The 25,109-nt window shown below is 30.5% G+C and overlaps 2 protein-coding genes across 2 annotated transcripts in view; one reads left to right on the forward strand and one right to left on the reverse strand.

The window, feature by feature from the left end:
- Nucleotides 1-25,109, reverse strand: part of ena (ENAH actin regulator enabled) — a 195,494-nt gene that overhangs the window by 124,465 nt on the left and 45,920 nt on the right. The gene's annotated exons all lie outside the window — the stretch shown is intronic.
- Nucleotides 18,493-23,739, forward strand: LOC142239567 (uncharacterized). The gene is made up of 3 exons (XM_075311360.1): nucleotides 18,493-22,290; nucleotides 22,426-22,683; nucleotides 22,945-23,739. The coding sequence occupies exons 1-3, from the start codon at nucleotides 18,493-18,495 to the stop codon at nucleotides 23,737-23,739; spliced, it is 4,851 nt and encodes a 1,616-aa protein (XP_075167475.1).

The following is a 25,109-nucleotide window of genomic DNA, read 5'->3' on the forward strand; positions in this document are numbered from 1 at the left end:
AACAGGTGTCTCAGTTTCTAGTGTCATTATTCCCAAGCACATGGTAATGCTGGGGGTATGGCATAAATGCTATTGGTAAGCAATTTTTCAGGTCAACTACTTACTCGACTTTGGCTCAGCATGGATGTTTGGTCATAAGAAACATAAAAGTAAGTTTTAAATCGGTATTTAATTAAACCATGTAATTTTTTGTTGCATTTTTGCCAATATTTTGAATCTTCCACCCACAAACAATCACTATCAAGTTGGTATAATAATTTTGCAAAAATTTAGCTAAACAAATTTGAATGAAATGTAAATTTGACACAATTTTCTAAAGAACTAATATGTCGGCCAAATTTTCTATAGAAATACAATTTTGAGAAAATTTTCTATAGAAATAAAATATTGCGAAAATTTTCTATAAAAAAAAAAAATTGACAAAATTTTCTATAGAAATAAAATTTTAACAAAATTTTCTATAGACATAAAATGTTGACAAAATTTTCTATAGAAATAAAATTTTGACAAAATTTTCTATAGAAATAAAATTTTGACAACATTTTCTATAGAAATAAAATTTTGACAAAATTTTCTATAGAAATAAAATTTTGAAAAAAAAATCTATAGAAATCAAATTTTGAAAAAAAATCTATAGAAATAAAATTTTGACAAAATTTTATTTTTATAGAAAATTTTGTCAAAATTTTATTTCTATAAACAAAATTTTGTCAAAATTTTATTTCTATAGAAAATTTTGTCAAAATTTTATTTCTATAGATTTTTTTTTCAAAATTTTATTTCTACAGATTATTTTTTTCAAAATTTTATTTCTATAGAAAATTTTGTCAAAATTTATTACCCACAATCAATCAGTATCAAGTTGCTATAATAATTTCACAAAACAATTTAATTGAAACAACATTTTGAGAAAATTTTCTATAGAAATAAAGTTTTGAGAAAATCTTCAAAAGAAAATAAAATTTTGCAAAAATTTTCTAAAAATAAAATTTTGAGAAAATTTTCTATTAAAAAATTTTGACAAAATTGACATATTTTCTATAGAAATAAAATTTTGACAAAATTTTCTATAGAAATGAAATTTTGACAAAATTTTGTCTATAGAAATAAAATTTTGACAAAATTTTCTATAGAAATAAAATTTTGTCAAAATTTTATTTCTCTAGATTTTTTTCAAAATTTTATTTCTATAGATTTTTTTTTTCAAAATTTTATTTCTATAGAAAAGTTTGTTAAAATTTTATTTCTATAGAAAATGTTGTCAAAATTTTATTTCTATAGAAAATTTTGTCACAATTTTATTTCTATAGAAAATTTTGTCAACATTTTATTTCTATAGAAAATTTTGTCAAAATTTTATTTCTATAGAAAATTTTGTAAATTTTTTTTTATAAAAAATTTTCGCAAAATTTTATTTGTATAGATTTTTTTTTTAAATTTTATTTCTATAGATTTTTTTTTTTCAAAATTTTATTTCTATAGAAAATTTTGTCAAAATTTTATTTCTATAGATTTTTTTTTCAAAATTTTATTTCTATAGAAAATTTTGTCAAAATTTTATTTCTATAGATTTTTTTTCACAATTTTATTTCTATAGAAAATTTTGTCAAAATTTTATTTAATAGAAACAACATTTTGAGAAAATTTTCTATAGAAATAAAGTTGTGAGAAATTTTTCAAAAGAAAATAAAATTTTGCAAAAATTTTCTAAAAATATAAAAAAAAATTGAGAAAATTTACTATTAAAAATTTTTAACAAAATTGACAAATGTTCTATAGAAATAAAATTTTGAAAAAAAAAAATCTATAGAAATAAAATTTTGAAAAAAATCTAGAGAAATAAAATTTTGACAAAATTTTATTTCTATAGACAAAATTTTTTCAAAATTTAATTTCTATAGAAAATTTTGTCAAAATTTTATTTCTATACATTTTTTTCACAATTTTATTTCTATAGAAAATTTTGTCAAAATTTTATTTAATAGAAACAACATTTTGAGAAAATTTTCTATAGAAATAAAGTTGTGAGAATTTTTTCAAAAGAAAATAAAATTTTGCAAAAATTTTCTAAAAATATAAAAAAAAAAATTGAGAAAATTTACTATAAAAAAATTTTAACAAAATTGACAAATTTTCTATAAAAATAAAATTTTGAAAAAAAATCTATAGAAATAAAATTTTGAAAAAAAAAAATCTATAGAAATAAAATTTTGAAAAAATTTTGACAAAATTTTATTTCTATAGATTTTTTTTTTCAAAATTTTATTTCTATAGAAAATTTTGTCAAAATGTATTACCCACAATCAGTCAGTATCAAGTTGCTATAATAATTTTGCAAAACAATTTAATAGATACAACATTTTGAGAAAATTTTCTATAGAAATAAAGTTTTGAGAAAATTTTCAAAAGAAAATAAAATTTTGCAAAAATTTTCTAAAAATATAAAAATAAAATTTTGAGAAAATTTTCTATTAAAAAATTGACAAATTTTCTATAGAAATAAAATTTTGACAAAATTTTCTATAGAAATAAAATGTTGACAAAATTTTCTATGGAAATAAAATTATAACAAACAGTTTTAATTTTTGAAATAAAGTACGTTTTTTTTAATTTGGTAGATTTGTAGTAAAATTTTCTTCAAATTTTGGTAGATTATTTCTGGCATGAGTGGCACCGTGATCGCATAACCATTCGGATAACTTCAAATTGATTTTGAATAATTTTCCACCGCCGAATGGACAAATTTCGGCTATAGGCAAAAATTTAGTATCAGCCGTCGCCGACAAAAATTGATAGGCTTCATTCTCTGTTCCCATCTCGATTAACGTTTGTTTTGTTGTGTTTGTTTCATTTTAAGCTAAATCTTAAATCATGCAATTGTAAACGCCTGTTCATGCAAATTTGAACATCCCTGCTTGCTTTTTGTCATGAACACATAAGTTTTACTCTCCGAACCTCTATTCTTTCAAAAATCCAAATGTGTCAAGGCAAATGAGTATTTCAAAACTATTTTAAAAGATTGTTATGTTTATCTAATGTGTAGTATACTTTAGGGATGAAATTAATAATGTCAAAAAATTTACACATTTTAAGGAGCAACCCGTAAATTTACCTATTCAGGGTAGCATACTTTAAGGAGGACGTATTTTTTAAATGGATCTCATTCATTTCCCTAAATCTCTATACCTTCTAAAAACCAAATGTGAATTAAATTATGTTCCATGGCAAATGAGTATTTCAAGACCTCTTTAAAGGTTACTATGTTTAGCTAATGTGTAGTATACTTTAGGGATGCAATTTAGGTTGTCAAAAAGTTACGCACAACGCGTGACCTATTTAGCTATTCAGCGTAAAATACTTTAATGAGGAAATATTTTTTCATTTGGTCCTCAGCCATTTCTCTTATTCCATAGCATATTATTTCCCATTTCTCTTATTCCACTTACTTATTGCAATAATGCCTTATATTTCGAAGTATACTTATAGGCTTATATAATATATATAAAAATAAGTAAACTTTTAGGGGGGAGAAATTCAAACACTTAGTTCAAGTACCACTTATGCCTAATGAAATAATCAATTTTGGCCTGCATAAAAATGAATTCACTAGATATTCGTATAATTAAACCTTAAGTATCACTATTATTTGTCGCTCCTCATTTCCATTTTGTATTTCAGACAATTAGTACAATTGACATTATATCTTCCAATTCTTCGCCCCCTCTGGGCTTTTTATCAAAGTTTCTTAATATATAACTTATTGTCACCTATCTATTATGTATTCGCTTTTTTTGTATTTCTTTGTCGGTTCGGTTTGTCACTATTTTTTGTAGACTCCTCATAAAAGAAACGCTGTACATTAATTCAATATCCCCCAAAGGCTTGATGGATGGATGCATCATCCAAGCGACAACTCCCTTTAGTTTATAGACATTTTGTACAATCGTCAGGCAAATTATTACCATTGTTGGCATTGTCTTTTGTCATCTCAGTGTTAGTTTGAGGCAAACAGTGAGACAAACCTAAATGATTTTGTTCCAACTTTAAGCGTACTACCTTTTTTGAGGTCTATGCAATGCTAGTAGCTGGTAAGCCAACATTGCTTTTACTTTTAAACGTTTTGCTTGCTTGGCAAAGTAATCAAGTATTGCTTAAAGTTTTTTCCTCTTTCTGTTTATTTTGGCTTTTTATAGCAGTTCTGTTGTTTTTGAGATTCTTTTGTGGTGTCCCTCCTTTAGACCTTTTGGGTAAGGTAAGGTAAGGATGGATACCACCACCATACAAATTGTTGGTTTACTACTGAATGAGAATGCACCAGCTTCAGCTTTGCTTTGTGATATATTCTCGTAATGAACTTTGAAAGATCTATTAGCAGTGCAAAGATAAAAAGTGGTTTGTTAAAACGGTAAAATTATTTGACTCTTTGACTATTTTATAAAGGAAATTGCGTTTTTGTTTTCTTTATTCTCTGTCTTCGTCTAGGAAGGAACAAAGTTATAGGCTCTGGAAATATAGGGGCCCGAAAGGTCAGCTCATATACCACGAAGACAAGAAAGACCACAATTATAGTCTCTGGAATTTAGGTTGAGCAGGTTAAGCCTTCTGTTCTTCTGATTCCGCCTCCATTCAATCCTAAAAGAAAAGGAAATATAATCCAATCTCCGGTCCGAATGTTCCAAGGAAACCATCTTAGATTCCTTCCCATTATATGAGAACTATCAGAATATTGACAAAATTTTCTATAGAAATAAAATTTTGAAAAAAATTAATGTAGAAATCAAATTTTGACAAAATTTTCTATAGAAATAAAATTTTGAAAAAATTTTGGCAAAATTTTCTATAGATATAAATTTTTGGCAAAATTTTCTATAGATATAAAATTTTGACAACATTTTATATACAAATAAAATTTTGACAAAGTATTCTATTGAAATAAAATTTTGACAACATTTTCTATAGAAATAAAATTTTGAAAAAATTTTCTATAGAAATAAAGTTTTGGGAAAATTTTCTATAGAAATAAAATTTAGAGAAAATTTTCTATAGACATAAAATTTTGAAAAAATTTTCTAGGAAATAAAATTTTGACAAAATTTCCTATAGAAATAAAATTTTGAGAAAATTTTCTATAGGAATAAAATTTTGTCAAAATTTTCTACAGAAATAAAATTTTGAAAAAACAAATTCTATAGAAACTAAATTTTGAAAAAAAATTAAAAAAATTATTACAAAAATAAAGTTTTGACAAAATTTTCTATAGAAATAAAATTTTGACAAATTTTTCTATAGAAATTAAATTTTGAAAAAAAATTATTATAGAATAAAAAAATTGACATTTTCTATAGAAATAAAATTTTGACAAAATTGTCTATAGAAATAACATTTTGATGAAATTTTATATAGAAATACAATTTTGACAAAATTTTCTATAGAAAAAAAATTTTGAAACAAAATTTTGAGAAATTTTTTTATAAAAATAAAATTTTGACAAAATTTTCTATAGAAATAAAATTTTGGCAAAATTTTCTATAGAAATAACATTTAGAGAAAATTATCCACGGAAATAAAAGTTTGGTAATATTTTTTACAAAAATAAAATTTTGGCATAATTTTCTATAGAAATAAAATCTTGACAAAATTTTCTATAGAAATACAATTTTGACAAAATTTTCTATAGAAATAGAATTTTGAGAAAATTTTCTATAGGAATCAAATTTTGAGAAAATTTTCTATAGAAATAAAATTTTGGCAAAATTTTTTATAGAAATAAAATTTTGACCAAATTATCTATAGAAATAAACTTTTGAGAAAATTTTCTATAGAAATAAAATTTTGACAAAATTTTCTATGGAAATAAAATTTCGACAAATTTTTCTATAGAAATTACATTTTGAAAAAAAAATTTAAAAAATTTATTATCGATATAAAATTTTGACAAAATTTTCTATAGAAATAAAATTTTTACAACATTTTCTATACAAAAAAAAAATTGACAACATTCTCTATAGAAATAAAATTTTGACAAAATTTTCTATAGGAATAAAATGTGTAGTTCACGTTGGGTTGAGTGAATTACCCGAATTTATTCTGATAATTGGTTGATAGTTTTGCTGCAAGTAGAGGATGCTGATGAGGAATGTGGTAATTCCGAAACAGCTGTACATCCAACCATCTTGCAGTCTATAGGGCTTTGCCCAAATAAATTTGACAAGCATACTTTTCCTCTGTTGGTTAAGCTACACTTGTAGTTTAGTCAATGCATGGCTTTAAGCTGAGATCAAAAAAACAACAATAACGAATAAAATTTTGGCAAAATTTTCTATAGAAATAAAGTTTTGAAAAAACAAATTCTATAGAAATAAAATGTTGACAAAATTTTCTATAGAAATAAAATTTTGACAAAATTTTCTATAGAAATTAAATTTAAAAAAATAAAAAATTAAATTATTATAGATAGTTAGTTTTGACACAATTTTCTATAGAAATAAAATTTTGAGAAATTTTTCTATGGAAAAAAAATTTTGAGAAATTTTTCTATGGAAATAAAATTTTGAAAAAAATTTCTATAGAAATAAAATTTTTAGAAAAATTTCTATAGAAATAAATTTTTTAGAAAATTTTCTATAGAAATAAAATTTTGAGAAAATTTTCTATAAAAATAAAATGTTGACGAAATTTCCTATAAAAATAAAATTTTGAGAAAATTTTCTACAGAACTAAATTTTTAGAAAATTTTCTGTAGAAATAAAATTTTGGTAAAATTTTCTATAGAAATAAAATTTTGAGAAAATTTTCTATAGAAGTAAAGTTTAGAGAAAATTTTCTATAGAAATAAAATTTTAACAAAATTTTCTATAGAAATAAAATTTTGACAAAATTTTCTATAGAAATAAAATTTTGACAAAATTTTCTATAGGAATAAAATGTTGATAAAATTTTCTATAGAAATACAATTTTGACAAAATTTTCTATAGAAATAAAATTTTGAGAAAATTTTCTATAGAAATAAAATTTTGACAAAATTTTCTAACGAAATCAAATGTTGACAAAATTTTCTAAAGAAATAACATTTTGACAAAATTTTCTATAGAAATAAAATTTTCTATAGAAATAAAATTTTGGCAACATTTTCTAAAGAAATAAAGTTGACAAAATTTTCTATAAAAATAAACTTTTGAGAAAATTTTGGTAAAATTTCCTATAGAAATTTTGAGAAAATTTTATTTCTATAGAAAATTTTGCCAAAATTTTATTTCTATAGAAATTTTGCCAAAATTTTATTCCTATAGAAAATTTTGTCAAAATTTTATTTCTATAGAAAATTTTGACAAAATTTTATTTCTATAGAAAATTTTGCCAAAATGTTATTTCTATAGAAAATTTTGCCAAAATTTTATTTCTATAGAAAATTTTACCAAAATTTTATTTCTATAGAAAATTTTACCAAAATATTATTTCTATAGAAAATTTTGTCAAATTTTTATTTCTATAGAAAATTTTTACAAAATTTTATTTTTTATTTATTTACAGAACTAAATTTTTAGAAAATTTTCTGTAGAAATAAAATTTTGGTAAAATTTTCTATAGAAATAAAATTTTTAGAAAATTTTCTATAGAAATAAAATTTAGAGAACATTTTCTATAAAAATAAAATGTTGAGAAAATTTTCTATAGAACTAAATTTTTAGAAAATTTTCTGTAGAAATAAAATTTTGCCAAAATTTTCTATAGAAATAAAATTTTGAGAATATTTTCTATAGAAATAAAATGTTGACAAAATTTTCTATAGAAATAAAATTTTGACAAAAGTTTCTAAAGAAATAAAATGTTGATAAAATTTTCTATGGAAAAAAATTTTGATGAACTCTTCAATAGAAAATGGAAAATGAAAATTTTTGCAATTTAGCAATTTTAGCGATTCCGAATATTTGAATATGGGGGAATATATCAATCAACAACGCCAATTAAAATACAAATACGAACTTAATTCATTCAATTGAGTTCTATTTTGATGAAAAATAAATTGAATTAAATACGTTTCTACTTCTAATTAAGGCTTGTTCCAATCGTCTACATTTCTCGAATACCCCTAAATGTGCGACCGCCAAATTTTGTAGCAATATCCCATATCTGACCAGGTCTTTTTTTTAGGTTTTCTCCACTCTTCACATAATAATTATTGGTATGACTTTCCCTTTTTTCTGCTTTGCATGTCATATCCATGTGTTTTTATAGCAATTTTAGCTAGTGACAACACCCCATATTTAGTAGGATCCTTTATGAGGGTTTTAAAGGCTAGTTTTGTTGTCTTTGGCACCTTACATTTTGAATAATTAAAGCCGTTCCTTAATGTCAAACACATGTTCATGGTCATTAATTTTGCATACACAAAAAAAATTCTGATTCAAACACATTGCAATTAAAAATTAATTGAATCCATTAATTTCGTGATTGAAGACAAAAAATATATTTTTGTGTGTGCAATAAATTTGGCAGTTGTCAGACGAGCGGTTTAGAAATGATAGCAACCTAAAATAGGTTGCAATACATAGCACCCACCTAATATGTTTTCTTGTATCAACAGGAGTGTGCCTATGGAGGAACCAAAATTTCCAACCATTATAAGTCACCATTACTCATTTTGATTGACTCTTTAGGGATGTTGTATTTTTATATCTCATTGATTTATGTTAACAGAATTAACGATAAGCATATTTCCTATACGAATATGACCCATATCATTTTATTTTTTTTCAATCGTATTCCATTGACTATTTATGCATCAGACCTCATCAGGGGCCTCAACCCATTTACAATGGTAATGACTCTGTTATTGTTATTAAAATTTCTCCATCAGTACTGTGAAGGTCGCGGCTATCAGACGAATGTAATGCATCGCCTGACTGACTTGCTGCATAATTGGATGGCTGGACTAAATAAAAAAAAATATTTATTGGCCTCATTGTGGAGGGAACACAAGTTGTCAGTATTGTTTTCGATGGTCTTCACGAATACCTAAATTGAATTGTCAGTTCTTTGCGCAATTAAAACATAAATTGAGATTGGCTTTTTCTTAAATATTTTATATAAATGTTGACATTATTGTGATTGAATTACAATCATTGTAAAGCAATAATTAATTATTTCTAAAGGCTTTAAGTCGGCTAATGCACTAGGGTGGAACACAATGTTAGTAAAAAACAAGTAAGGAAAGTCTAAAGTCGGGCGGGGCCGACTATATTATACCCTGCACCACTTTGTAGATCTAAATTTTCGATACCATATCACATCCGTCAAATGTGTTGGGGCTATATATAAAGGTTTGTCCCAAAATACATACATTTAAATATCACTCGATCTGGACAGAATTTGATAGACTTCTACAAAATCTATAGACTCAAAATTTAAGTCGGCTAATGCACTAGGGTGGAACACAATGTTAGTAAAAAAAATATGGGAAACATTTAAATCTGGAGCAATTTTAAGAAAACTTCGCAAAAGTTTATTTATGATTTATCGCTCGATATATATGCATTAGAAGTTTAGGAAAATTAGAGTCATTTTTACAACTTTTCGACTAAGCAGTGGCGATTTTACAAGGAAAATCTTGGTATTTTGACCATTTTTGTCAAAATCAGAAAAACATATATATGGGAGCTATATCTAAATCTGAACCGATTTCAACCAAATTTGGCACGCATAGCTACAATGCTAATTCTACTCCCTGTGTAAAATTTCAACTAAATCGTAGTTAAAAATTGGCCTCTACGGTCATATGAGTGTAAATCGGGCGAAAGCTATATATGGGAGATATATCTAAATCTGAACCGATTTCAACCAAATTTGGCACGCATAGCTACAATGCTAATTCTACCCCCTGTGCAAAATTTCAACTAAATCGGAGCAAAAAATTGGCCTCTGTGGTCATATGAGTGTAAATCGGGCGAAAGCTATATATGGGAGCTATATCTAAATCTGAACCGATTTCAACCAAATTTGGCACGCATAGCTACAATGCTAATTATACTCCCTGTGCAAAATTTCAACCAAATCGGAGCAAAAAATTGGCCTCTGTGGTCATTTGAGTGTAAATCGGGCGAAAGCTATATATGGGAGCTATATCTAAATCTGAACCGATTTCAACCAAATTTGACACACATAGCTACAATGCTAATTCTACTCCCTGTGCAAAATTTCAACTAAATCGGAGCAAAAAGTTGGCCTCTGTGGGCAAATGAGTGTAAATCGGGCGAAAGCTATATATGGGAGCTATATCTAAATCTGAACCGATTTGGCTGATATTTTGCAAGTTTTTCGAGACTCATAAAATATTCGGATGTACGGAATTTGAAGAAGATCGGTTGATATACACGCCAATTATGACCAGATCGGTGAAAAATATATATGGCAGCTATATCTAAATCTGAACCGATTTTTTCCAAAATCAATAGGGATCGTCTTTGAGCCGAAACAGGACCCTATACCAAAGTTTAGGACAATCGGACTAAAACTGCGAGCTGTACTTTGCACACAAAAATACATCAACAGACAGACAGACAGACAGACAGACGGACATCGCTAAATCGACTCTGAATTTAATTCTAAGCCGATCCGTATACCAAAAGGTTGCTCTATGATTACTCCTTCTTGGCGTTACATACAAATGCACAAACTTATTATACCCTGTACCACAGTAGTGGTGAAGGGTATAAAAAGACCAATTAAATACGTATATAATTCAGTTTAACAAATTTTGCTATAGAAATAAAATTTTGGCAAAATTTTGCTATAGAAATAAAATTTTGACAAAATTTTCTCTAGAAATAAAATTTTGACAAAATTTTCTATAGAAATAAAATTTTGGCAAAATTTTCTATAAAAATAAAATTTTGACCAAATTTTCTATAGAAATAAACTTTTGAGAAAATTTTCTATAGAAATAAAATTTTGACAAAATTTTCTATAGAAATAAAATTTTGACAAAATTTTCTATAGAAATAAAATTTTGACAAAATTTTCTATAGAAATAAAATTTTGACAAAATTTTCTATAGAAATAAAATTTTGACAAAATTTTCTATAGAAATAAAATATTGACAAAATTTGCTATAGAAATAAAATTTTGACAAAATTTTCTATAGAAATAAAATATTGACAAAATTTTCTCTAGAAATAAAATTTTGACAAAATTTTCTATAGAAATAAAATTTTGACAAAATTTTCTATAGAAATAAAATTTTGACAAAATTTTCTATAGAAATAGGGAGCCACCGTGGTGCAATGGTTAGCATGCCCGCCTTGCATACCAAGGTCGTGGGTTCGATTCCTGCTTCGACCGAACACCAAAAAGTTTTTCAGCGGTGGATTATCCCACCTCAGTAATGCTGGTGACATTTCTGAGGGTTTCAAAGTTTCTCTAAGTGGTTTCACTGCAATATGGAACGCCGTTCGGACTCGGCTATAAAAAGGAGGTCCCTTGTCATTGAGCTTAACATGGAATCGGGCAGCACTCAGTGATAAGAGAGAAGTTCACCAATGTGGTATCACAATGGACTGAATAGTCTAAGTGAGCCTGATACATCGGGCTGCCACCTAACCTAACCTAACCTAACCTATAGAAATAAAATTTTGACAAAATTTTCTATAGAAATAAAATTTTGACAAAATTTTCTATAGAAATAAAATTTTGACAAAATTTTCTATAGAAATAAAATTTTGACAAAATTTTCTATAGAAATAAACTTTTGACAAAATTTTCTATAGAAATAAAATTTTGAAACATTTTCTATAGAAATAAAATTTTGACAAAATTGTCTATAGAAATAAAATTTTGACAAAATTTTCTAAAGAAATAAAATTTTGACAAAATTTTCTATAGAAATAAAATTTTGACAAAATTTTCTATAGAAATAAACTTTTGACAAAATTTTCTATAGAAATAAAATTTTGACAAAATTTTCTATAGAAATAAACTTTTGACAAAATTTTCTATAGAAATAAAATTTTGAAACATTTTCTATAGAAATAAAATTTTGACAAAATTGTCTATAGAAATAAAATTTTGACAAAATTTTCTAAAGAAATAAAATTTTGACACAATTTTCTATAGAAATAAAATTTTGACAAAATTTTCTATAGAAATAAAATTTTGACAAAATTTTCTATAGAAATAAAATTTTGACAAAATTTTCTATAGAAATAAAATTTTGGTAGATTATTTTTGGCTCGAGTGGCAACCATGATTATGAACTGATATGGACCACTTTTTGTATGATTTGTATGATCGGCTATATATAACTATAAACCGATATGGACCAATTTTGGCATGGTTGTTAGCGGTCATATACTAACACCACGTACCAAATTTCAACCGGAACGGATGAAATTTGCTTCTCTTAACAGGTTGGCTGGTAAGTCCCCGGCCTAACAAAGAAAAACACATTTTTTTGTCAAAATTCGTTTTTATTATTCAACATAGTTCCTTTCAAGAGCGATACAACGATTATGACGACCTCCCCATTTTTTGATACCATTTTGGTAGTACTCCTTCGGTTTTGCCTCAAAATAGGCCTCAGTTTCGGCGATCACCTCTTCATTGCAGCCAAATTTTTTCCCTGCGAGCATCCTTTTGAGGTCTGAGAACAAGAAAAAGTCGCTGTGGGCCAGATCTGGAGAATGCGGTGGGTGGGGAAGCAATTCGAAGCCCAACTCATGAATTTTTGCCATCTTCTCAATGACTTGTGGCTTTTTTTCTTCTTCATATGTGGCTTTTTTTCTTCTTCATATGGGGCCGTTTTGCCGCGATTTCGACCTTCAAACGCTCCAATAACGCCATATAATAGTCACTGTTGATGGTTTTTCCCTTCTCAATATAATCGATAAAAACTATTCCATGCGCATCCCTAAAAACAGAGGCCATTACTTTGCCAGCGGACTTTTGAGTCTTTCCACGCTTCGGAGACGGTTCACCGGTCGCTGTCCACTCAGCCGACTGTCGATTGGACTCAGGAATGTAGTGATGGAGCCGTATTTCATCCATTGTCACATATCGACGGAAAAACTCAGGTGTATTACGAGTTAACAGCTGCAAACACCGCTCAGAATCATCAACACGTTGTTGTTTTTGGTCAAATGTGAGCTCGCGCGGCACCCATTTTGCACAGCGCTTCCGCATATCCAAATATTGATGAATGATATAACCAACACATTCCTTTGATATCTTTAAGGCCTCTGCCATCTCGATCAACTTCATTTTACGGTCATTCAAAATTATTTTGTGGATTTTTTTGATGTTTTCGTCGGTAACCACCTCTTGCGGGCGTCCACTGCGTTCACCGTCCTCCGTGCTCATTTCACCACGCTTGAATTTTGCATACCAATCAATTATTGTTGATTTCCCTGGGGCAGAGTCCGCAAACTCATTATCAAGCCAAGTTTTTGCTTCCACCGTATTTTTCCCCTTCAGAAAACAGTATTTTATCAAAACACGAAATTCCTTTTTTCCATTTTTTCACAATAACAAAAGTTGCTTCACAAAAGACGCTCTATCTCACAAACTAATTGACTTACAGACGTCAAATTTTGATACAAATCATTTCAAGGTTGGTACTATATAAAAATAATATGCATTTAATACTATCGACGCCATCTATGTGTCAGACCGGGGACTTATCAGCCATCCTGTTATAAAAAGGCTCCACCATAATAACTCATTGTAAGATTTTTTATAAAATAATTGAGATTTTTGTTTTTTAAATTTTATATAAATGTTGACATTATTGTAATTACTTGGAAATTGTTTGTTTTATAAATTTCGAAATTTCGAAAAGTACAAAACAAATGTCCACCATTTAACCGCTCATTATATGATTTCCCATAAAAGATTAGCTGTTGTTAGCTGTTAATCTTCTATTGCGTTTCGAGCACGTGTTAATGCCTTCCAATTTTCTATGCCTTAGCATTTTGGGCCTTTTTATTTTAATTTTCTTTTTTTATGTGTTTTTGTTTTCGTGGCTGCGTTAAGCTTTTATTACAAAATGCTATTACGATTTACAATTTAAGCATTTTATAAACGGATTTCCTGTGTGTCGTTGTCGTCATCGTTGTGACTGTGTTTGATGTGAAATCAACATTGACAAAAATTAAATCTATTAGAGAATTCTTGTAAATTTTGACAAGATTGTCAAAGCCTGCACTTGAGTGTGTGTGTGGTGAAGTAACGGCATAGGGAATGGTAAAAAATAATAAAGGCCTGATTATGCCCAAATGTAGGTCAAATTACTAATATGTAGTTACACTTCATAAATTTGAATTAAATTTTATGAACTAGATATCCCAGGAAAAACTCTCATTACCAAATAATCTTGAAAGTAACCTAGTCTAAAATTGATAAGCAATTACTATTAAATGGAGAACTACTTCTCTGCAGCGGTATAGTTTGCGCAAAAAAAACACAAACAAATCGAAATCTTGAAATTCAATATTTTATGTTCTTCAGAAAAACATGTCAAAAAATTAATTTCAATTGCGGAGTTTTGGGGAAGAAAGCTTCCCAATATGGGGACAAGATCGAGGAAAAATACTGGTAACACTGTTATAGCGTTGGCATAGCATGTCTCCATCACATCAATGAGGGATACAAAAATTCTACAAAATCTTTTAATAAAACGTCTAACCAAAAAAAAAAACAACAATGGACTTAACTACTTTTGAAAATTCACGATGGCACATGTCATTGCAGTTCAATGATCCCCATAAAAACACTACTGATTATATCATCGTCATTCCAGTACAAATGACAGACTGCAATGCTATCTACTGAGGGGTTTCCATTATTTGCTATATGAAGAGAGCTGAATGGATGGGTGGAGGGCGGACAGGCATATTAATGACGTCAGTTCAAATGTTAGTACACACATATCTGAGATATGTGTGTACCACCCCCACCGCCCATTCAGACTCATTCATATATCTATGCTACAGCAATCAGTGCCCGATAAAGTTGATAAAACTAAATGGAGCAGAAATATTGCTTTTCAAATTAGCAGACAATTTTTCTCCTAGTGACACGCCCAAAACCAAAAAACACATACGAGCCAATAGGGTTAAGAGGAGGAGGGTATAGTTAAACACACATTTAATTGCAATCTCGAAACAAGGTAATTAGGCAAATAGTATATTATAAAAAAAATTATATCTGAACAGGATAGAGGTAAAAGTGTGCCATTCCAATGTTATGTATGATAATAACAGTTTCCAAAGCTTCATAGTTTCTTCGTTAGATTTATATTTTGGATCACATCTAAATTTAATTAAGACCACATCTTTCTGTCTGTTATTAATCCTAGCTATAGTCAATAATGGAGATATTTCAATAATAGATATATTGATATTAACCTATAACATTGGACACAATATTAAATACGCCCTAAGGTATGCTTCATTTTATTCTATTTTAATTGTTTTTTCAAATACTAAATTATCAATTTGATTTTTAAATAAAAACGATGAATTGATATATTAAACCCGCAGACAGCAGATTGTGTATCTTAAACAGTACTAGCATAGTATACTTATCAGCACCATGTGTGCTGATGTGCTATACCAAATTTTTGTAAACTTTTATTTCTTTAAAAAATTTTGTCAAAATTTTATTTCTAAAGAAAATTTTGTCTAAATTTTATTTCTATAGAAAATTTTGTCAAAATTTTATTTCTGTAGAAAATTTTCTCAAAATTTCATTTCTATAGAAAATTTTGTTAAAATTTTATTTCTATAGAAAATTTTGTTAAAATTTTATTTCCATAGCAAATTTTGTCAAACTTTTATTTCTATAGAAAATTTTGTCAAAATTTTATTTCTATAGAAAATTTTGTCAAAATTTTGTTTCTATAGAAAATTTTGTCAAAATTTTATTTCTATAGAAAATTTCGTCAACATTTTATTTGTATAGAACATTTTGCTAAAATTTTGTTTCTATGGAAAATTTTGTCAAAATTTTATTTCTATAGAAAATTTTGTCAAAATTTTATTTTCGTAGAAAATTTTCGCAAATTTTTTATTTCTATTGAAAATTTTTGCAAAATTTCATTTCTATAAAAATTTTGTCAAAATTTTATTTCCATAGACAATTTCTTCAACATTTTATTTCTATAAAAAAATTTTGTCAAAATTTTATTTCTTTAAAAAATTTTGTCAAAATTTTATTTCCATAGAAAATTTTGTCAAAATTTTATTCCTATAGAGAATTTTGTCAAAATTTTATTTCTATAGAAAATTTTGTTAAAATTTTATTTCTATAGAAAATTTTGTTAAAATTTTATTTCCATAGAAAATTTTCTCAAAATTTTATTTCTGTATAAAATTTTGTGTTTACGTCCAAATGTAAATCCCTAACGTTCTATGAAATGTACTCCCGAATTGAGATACAAAAATACCCCAATATTTTTCCATTGTGTTTGAATAGAATTGTCGGCGAAATGCAACAAGTATCTGATTACTTATTGCATTTCGCTCGATATCATATACAAATTTTTGACAATCAGCCATATTGCGGAAGCCATTTGCTTAAAATCTTTCTATTCCAATTTGGTCGTCAACCAGTCCACATTCTATTTGGTAAGATTTCGTCCAAAAATAAAAAATAAAAATTAATGTCCAAATTGAATTTTAATCCCTAACTCGTTGTGGTTTTATTTCTTTTTGTTCACATTTTCTTTGCGACGAGAGTTACAAACCAAACAAAGAAAGCTTTCTTTGGTTTGTTTCGGCTTCAGAGAGATTTTTATCATCCAGGTATTTACTACTCCATCTCGCTCCCAAGTCAATCGGCTATTCAGCTGTTTGCCCTAAACATTTGGTCCAGTTCGAGCCAGATATACACCTGTCACTGTCTCTCTAAAGATTTCAACTCCAGCGCATTGATCTTCCTTACCAGGTACGTCTCTAACTCATTGGCATAAATCACATTTAGTATGTGCTTTGCCAAAGAGTGGATTGTGTAATAGCGGAATAGGCAAAAGAAATTCTACAATTTTATTTAATATAAAATAGTGTAAAAATATAAAGAAATTTGTAAAATTTCCAAAAAAAGATTTATATTGAAACAGAGCAACAGAAAACTATACCAATTTAAATAGGGGAAAATCCAGTCTACGGAAATACTATTTGAAAAGATTGCTAAGGTGTACATAAACCCCACGTTGTGCAAATTTTTTACATCAAGGAAAAAGTTGCAATTCATCGCAAACAACTGTGGTAGAGTAGCTTGTGGCCAAAAACAACGTTGGACTTGTTCACCGAAGGAAACCGTAAGTTAAAAACAAAAAGAAACGAAAAGAAACGAATTTACTTGAAATTCATGTACTTTGTATGATATATCGGATTAATATTTTCAATTACATTGTTCATTGCACTTCCTTTCCAAACAAAAGAACAAATATTTTTCGAACGTTTTTTTTTCGGGTGTATTTGATCAAAAGAAACGTGTTTGAGATTTATCCGCGTTTGGTGTCTCCTACATACGTACGGGTTATATTTATGTACGTACATATGTTTGATCTATTCCCAGTTTCAACCATTAAATGTTCTCTTGGCTCACTGTGTATGCTTACGAAATATCACTGTACACTCATTCTCTCAACTGCCTAGTGCGCATGTCTGCTCTCCTCCATCTCTGAGATCCACATTTCTCTTTGTTGTAAGCCCCGCTTACGTTGTCTCAACTCCCCGCTCACCATCACTTGCCTACGTGGGTGTATATACTCCACATTTCTCTTTGTTGCAAGCCCCGCTTACGTTGTCTCAACTCCCCGCTCATCATCACTTTGCTACTCGGGCGTAAGTATTCCACATTTCACGCTCTCTGTCTATTATTGAGGTGTTGTTGATTTTTTTTCTGGAGGAGGAAGAAGAAGAATGTAAACAAATATTCCATACTTTCCAAATTCTTCCATATCGACAGAGTTCATTGAACCCATTACTTTGTCATTCCAGGCGATTGTTTACATTTGTGATATATATGTATGAATATATCATTCGGGTCTGTTTTGCATAGAACGCGTATCCAGAGATATCTTTGTTGGAACGAGATACTTATTTAAGTAGAGTTGCCGCTTCATTCAAAATTTGCAAACAGACGTGATTTGATTAATATTTATATATTTTCCATTTTCCTATATAGGACATTTACAACGTCAATTTGTTCATGGAATTGACGAATTGATACCCAAAATTTAAGGATTGAAAAGTGATTCGTTCAACCCAAAATCTCTTTGCACATTTTTCAACCCTGCTTGTAATCACTAATCTCTCTTTTTTTTTGAGAGAAAAAATAATTTTTTTTTGGAAAAATAAATAAATAGAACTCCCACCACTCTCCATCTATAGCAAGGTATTTCTTCATTTTCCCAACCTTTCGTCTTAATTTTCAAGAAAGAAATTTTTCGTTTATATTGGAAATTTCTATTGGGTATTTTTCGTGAATTCTACCATCATGACATTGGACAAATTTATTAGGGCTGCCGATCATTTGGTCGAATTTGAAGCTTCTTTAAATGAAAATAAATTGCCTACCACATCTCTTTGTCTCCTCGAGACCCATCGCGATGAAATTAAGGGTATCTGGAATAGGTTAAAGCAGATTTATGAGAAATGTCTCGTGGAACTAGCCAACGGAGAAGACGATGGCAAAGAAACCGAGGCAACTCGAAAAAGGGAGACAGAATCGGTTAAGGAGAAATATAAGAGTTCCTATTCTACTTATTGTCGATGTGTGTCTAAGATAAGTGAATTAATGGCAAATCTTGGCTCATCTTATTCTGCTTCAAGTCCTAATTCTAACTCCAGTTTCAATTTGCCTCCAATCGAACTAAATGTTTTTCATGGTGACTTTAAATCTTGGCCAACTTTCCGGGACATGTTCACCGCGGTCTGTATAAAGAATTCTAAGTTGAGTCCCGTAGAGAAATTGTTCCACCTGACCCAAAAGACCAAGGGTGAGGCTCATGAAATCGTGTCGAAAAGTCCGCTCACTGACGATGGTTTCGGAACAGCTTGGTCCAACTTATGTGCCCGTTATGAGAATAAACGGGTTCTTGTAAACGAACAATTGAAGACCTTATTCAATCTTTCGGCAATTTGCTCTGAATCGGCCAGTTCTATAAAAGGGCTTCAACGCGACATTAATGCCTGTATTTCGATCTTAAGGGTCCACAAAATCGATATCGAGAGTTGGAATCCAATTTTTGTCTTCCTTTGCTCCAACTGTCTTCCAGATTCTACCTTGACCTTATGGGAACAGACGTTGAATGATAAAACTTGCATTCCTAAATGGTCGGAATTAGACGAATTTTTAACGAACAGGTACCGTACCCTGGAGTCCGTCTCCGAAATCAGAGGTTCTAAGGAGCAAAAGCCTTCTAATTCCCGAACGAAAGGGAATAATAATTCCAAACAAATCTCTGGGAAAATTAGCACATTTCAGGCTAATATCAGCCAACACACCTGCAAACTTTGTTCAAATGAAGTCCATGTAATACGGAAATGTCCGAAATTTCTCAAAATGAATTACCAACAGAGATGGACCGAAATTAAAAGTAAAGGTTTATGTGCGAATTGCTTTGCTAGTTCGCATACAGCGCAGAGATGTAAAAGTAAATATTCTTGCTTTAAATGTGGTAAACGTCACAACTCACTACTACATAATGACTCGAATAATCACTCTCAAAGCACATCTTATTCCAATAATTCTCAACGGCCGAGAAATGATCCCATTTCAAATCCTTTAATACCACCATCGTCCCCTTCTAATATACAGTCCACTGATTCTTCAAATGGAGTAATACAAACATGTTTTGCCTCCAATTCGAACGGGGTATTACTGGGTACAGCTATGGTACGAATTCTCCATTCTGGGGTGGTGTATCGGGCTAGGGCTTTATTGGATTCTGGATCTGAAGGAACACTTATTTCTGAAAGACTTTCTAATATGTTACGACTTCCGTCCAGACATACCTCTGCCACGATTTCGGGACTAAATAATTCGGTATCTGCCGCTGTTCAAAAAGAATGTTGTTTTGTGTTGGGTTCGGAGTCCGATTTGAATTTTGAATTATTTGTGTCGGCCTTAGTCGTCCCACATTTATCAAATAATTTACCTTCAAGAACAATAGATATCCAACGATTATCGGATTTACCCCCTCTTCAATTAGCCGACCCGAAGTTCTATGAAAGTTCAAAAATTGACATTCTTTTAGGGGCAGATGTTTTCCCATCGATTATGTTGTCAAAGAATGAACTGGGTATCTGTGGTTCTTTAATGGCTCAGGAGACCGTCTTCGGGTGGATTCTTACAGGTCCTATTTTTACTAGGAACAATTCTTCATGTTCTGCTCGTGTCTCCTTCTTCTGTGAAATCTCCTTAGATAAGCAGATTTCACGTTTCTGGGAGGTGGAGAATATTCCAAAGAAACGTTTTCTCTCCCATGAGGACAAAATTTGTGAAGATCTATATCGAAAGACCACCAGAAGAAATGAGGAGGGTCGGTATGTGGTTTCTTTGCCATTTAAAGAATCTTTTCCTGAAAAATTGTGTCTTGGATCATCCCGCTCGGGTGCAATGGCACAATTTCTGCGAAATGAATCGAGGTTGATTCGGAATCCAGATTTGAAGCAGGAATATGATAAGTCACTTATTGAATATGTCACCCTCAATCATATGTCATTGATAGATTCTCCTAGTCCAATCCAAATGTGCTACTACTTACCACATCACGCGGTAATAAAGCCGGAAAGAACTACTACTAAGGTTAGAGTAGTTTTTAATGCATCCGCTCCCTCTTCCAATGGTATTAGTTTGAACGATGTCCTTTATACGGGACCTGTATTACAGAATGATTTGACTGTACTAATATTGAAATGGCGATTTTACAAATTTGTCCTGAATGGTGATATCCAAAAAATGTATAGACAAATTCTTGTCAATGCCAGCCATACACCATTTCAACGTATTTTATTTCGTGAAAATCCGAATAATCCTGTCCAAGAATTTGAATTGAAAACTGTAACGTTTGGATTAAATTGTGCGCCATATTTGGCCATACGTACAATTATCCAATTGGCAAATGACGTACAGGAAAAATATCCTTTGGCTAGTAAGATATTAAGGAATTCAATTTATGTTGATGACGCTTTACTAGGGGCTCACTCTATTGAGATGGCGATAAAGTCGAGGGATGAATTAATTCAAGTTCTGAATTCCGCCGGGTTTCATATGAGAAAATGGATTTCTAATTCAAAGAAAATTCTTAAAGGACTTCCAACTGAACATCTTTTGTGTGCTGATTTTTTGGAATTCGAAGATCGTAGTTCAGCAAAAACCCTAGGAGTTCGTTGGAATGCCCTTTCAGACCAGTTTTATTTTTCCACCATCAAATTTCCAGATACTTGTTCATACACTAAGCGCGAAGTTTTGTCGCAAATATCAAAATTGTTTGATCCAGCAGGATGGTTGTCACCCATTATCATAATTGCTAAGATTATCATGCAGAGAATTTGGTTGGACCGAACGGAATGGGATGCAATAATTTCTCCAGAATCACTTCGACTATGGAAAGCTTTTCAAGCTAATTATAACGCAATAGATGACATCAGAATTCCAAGATGGATCGCATATTCCCCTGATTGTAAAATCGAGTTTCACTGTTTTTCAGATGCATCGGAAAAAGCATATTCTGCAGTCATATACATTCGAGTTATTTGTCCAAGTGGTATATCCACTAACTTAATTAGTGCTAAAACAAAAGTAGCCCCACTGAAAACATTATCCATTCCACGATTAGAGCTTTGTGGGTCCACGTTATTAGCTGAAATGATCGACAATTTGCTCCCACAATTTGAAATTGAAAACTATTCCTTGTTTTGCTGGACTGACTCAACTATCGTGCTCTCCTGGTTAGCGAAACCACCTTGTTGTTGGAATACATTTGTAGCCAATAGAGTCTCAAAAATTATACAAGTGGTGGACATATCCAAATGGTTTCACGTGGATTCGGAATTCAATCCTGCAGACTTAGCCAGTCGAGGAGTTCAAGCTCAGGACCTACAAAACAACCGCTTGTGGTGGAATGGACCAGATTGGCTATCAGAACCATCAAAGAATTGGCCAAGAACCATTGAGAAAAAGAATTTCGAAACTGAGCTCGAAAAAAAGCCCGTCAAAGTTCTTTTTACTTATTTCCAAAACTTTGAGGACATTCTTGACCGATTTTCTTCATTTTCCAGAGCCCTTAGAGTAAGTGCCTATATCTATCGGTTTTATTTTCGAACTCATCCAAAATTTCGATCCAGTTTTCAAAGGAACGACAAAATAATTACGACATCCGAAATTATTTTTGTTCGAAAACAACTTATTTGCGTTTCTCAAAAGGCATTTTATCCAGACGAGTATATGACACTCAATTCTAAAAAATCTATTAAAAAATCTAGTCCACTTTTATCCTTAAATCCATTTATTGACCAGGAGGGAATAATGCGAATATGTGGCCGACTAGAATCATCATCTGATTTATCTTTCAACGAAAGACATCCAATTATCCTTCCATACGGATGCCAATACTCTCGTCTTTTAGTCCATTTTATTCATCAGATCAGTCTTCACGGGGGGAATCAACTGGTGCTGCGACTGGTGAGAACTCAGTACTGGATTCCAAAAGTCCAAAATCTAATAAAAACCACGATTCATCGCTGTAAACCATGCATTCTGTACAAAAGGAAATGTCAACAACAACTAATGGCATCTTTACCTACAGAGCGATGTTCCATATCTCGTCCTTTTACACACACTGGGTTAGACTTTGCGGGTCCTTTCGACTTAAAAAGTTATGCTGGAAGATGTTGCCGTATAACAAAGGGATATGTCTGTGTATTCGTTTGTTTTTCCACTAAGGCAATACACTTAGAAGCAACCACCGATTTGTCTACCTCCGCTTTCCTAGCAGCCTTCAGCCGATTTGTATCCCGACGTGGCTGCCCTCTGCATCTTCACTCAGATAATGGAACTACATTTGTTGGAGCTTCCAAAACATTATCCAAAGAATTTATCCAAACTTCTCGTGAAACTCTGACTTCAAATTACTTGCACCAAAATTTGACATGGCATTTTATACCACCAGGAGCACCTCATATGGGTGGACTATGGGAAGCCGGTGTCAAAAGCTTTAAACAGCATTTCAGGAAAACGGTTGGTGTCCAAAAATTTACATTCGAAGAATTCCAGACATTGTTATCCAAAATTGAAGCATGTCTTAACTCCCGACCTATTTCCCCATCTTCCGAGAATCCCACCGATTTAACAGCGTTGACACCGGGACATTTTTTAATTGGCTCGCCTATACTTATGCCACTGGAACCAGAACTTGTCCATTCCTCTACTTCTATCCAAAATCGCTGGCAACGCATAAAAGCTCAACATCAGTTTTTCTGTTCCCGATGGAAAAATGAATACCTTAAAGAATTACAAAAGCGCCATAAATGGAAAAGGTCTGAAGAGGACTTGAGGGAAAACATGCTGGTGGTGGTTAAAGAAGAAAACTTACCCCCGAATTCTTGGCGTCTTGGTCGCATTACAAAGGTTCATCATGGCAATGACAATCGAGTTCGAGTAGCGGAAGTACACACCCAGAAAGGCACTATAACTAGGCCAATTACAAAATTAGTTGTATTGTACGATGAATCCTCCTAATTGTCCTTTTCCATTTTTTGCAGCTATCCAAAATTTTTGTCCTTTAATAATCCCTTTCTCAAAATTCCTATCTCCCATTTCTAATTATTACCCTTTTTTACAGAAATATGAATACGGCTGGAAAATTAAATCGAGGTCGCATATATTTGTGCAGAGTGTGCCGAAAACCACATTCCTTAAAAAACTGTCTTCGATTCCGAGACATGAATGTATCTGAAAGATGGGAGGCCGTAAAGAAGTATGGCTACTGTTCTAATTGCCTTGCCCATTCGCATTCTCAAGGATCTTGCTTCACAAGGCTCGGATGTATACATTGCCAAGAGAAACACCATTCCTTGCTTCACATGAACTCTCGTCTATTAGAAAATGTGGCTACTTGTTCCTCAACGCATAAACAACGTCCAATTTCCCGACCTCCATCGTCCAACCGTCGGCCACCAACGACAAATCCGGATAATACTACTAGGCCAAAAGAATCTCGGACAACCAAACCTTTATCATCCGCAACATCTCTTACATCGATACTCCAACAAAACGCAACAACTTTACTTCCCACGGCTCTAGTAAAAATTCAAGCAGATGATGGTCAACACTACGCTCGTTGTCTATTGGATTCTGGCTCTCGAATGAGCTGGATTTCGAAAAAGTTTGTTGATAAATTGAATCTGATGACCCTGGAACTCGATGGAGAGATTATTTGTCCTGTAACAATGTGGTCTTGTGTTGATCAAAATCATAAAATCGAAGCCACATTGAAAGTCAACAATAGAATCACCACTATAACTCCAAAAACATCCCTACCTGAGACAGTCAAATCTTACTTCCAAAATTTCGTTTTAGCGGACAAACGATTCTATAAATCTTCTACCGTTGATATTGTACTGGGAGTTGATATTTATTCACGAGTCGTTCTTGACGGTATATATGTACGAGCCGGCCTTCCCACAGCACAAAATACCATGTTTGGAATAATTTTGTATGGCATTTTTTCTACTTAAAACTTATACAACAACTGTTTTTTTTCCTTTCAATTATTGAATTATGAATTTAAAAGAAAATAATTATTCTTTTTTTTACGAACTTCATTCTTTAATGAATTACCATATATTGTACTTGCAATGTAAATATCTTATATCTCATTGTTTTCTATTTAACTTTTGGCAGACGAATTATAAGACATTCTGTTACAGTAATACTGCAAGGCGGGCGGAATGTTTACGTCCAAATGTAAATCCCTAACGTTCTATGAAATGTACTCCCGAATTGAGATACAAAAATACCCCAATATTTTTCCATTGTGTTTGAATAGAATTGTCGGCGAAATGCAACAAGTATCTGATTACTTATTGCATTTCGCTCGATATCATATA

The sequence above is a fragment of the Haematobia irritans genome, chromosome 5 (genome assembly GCF_050003625.1).
Source record: "Haematobia irritans isolate KBUSLIRL chromosome 5, ASM5000362v1, whole genome shotgun sequence".
Taxonomy (NCBI): Eukaryota; Metazoa; Arthropoda; class Insecta; order Diptera; family Muscidae; genus Haematobia; species Haematobia irritans.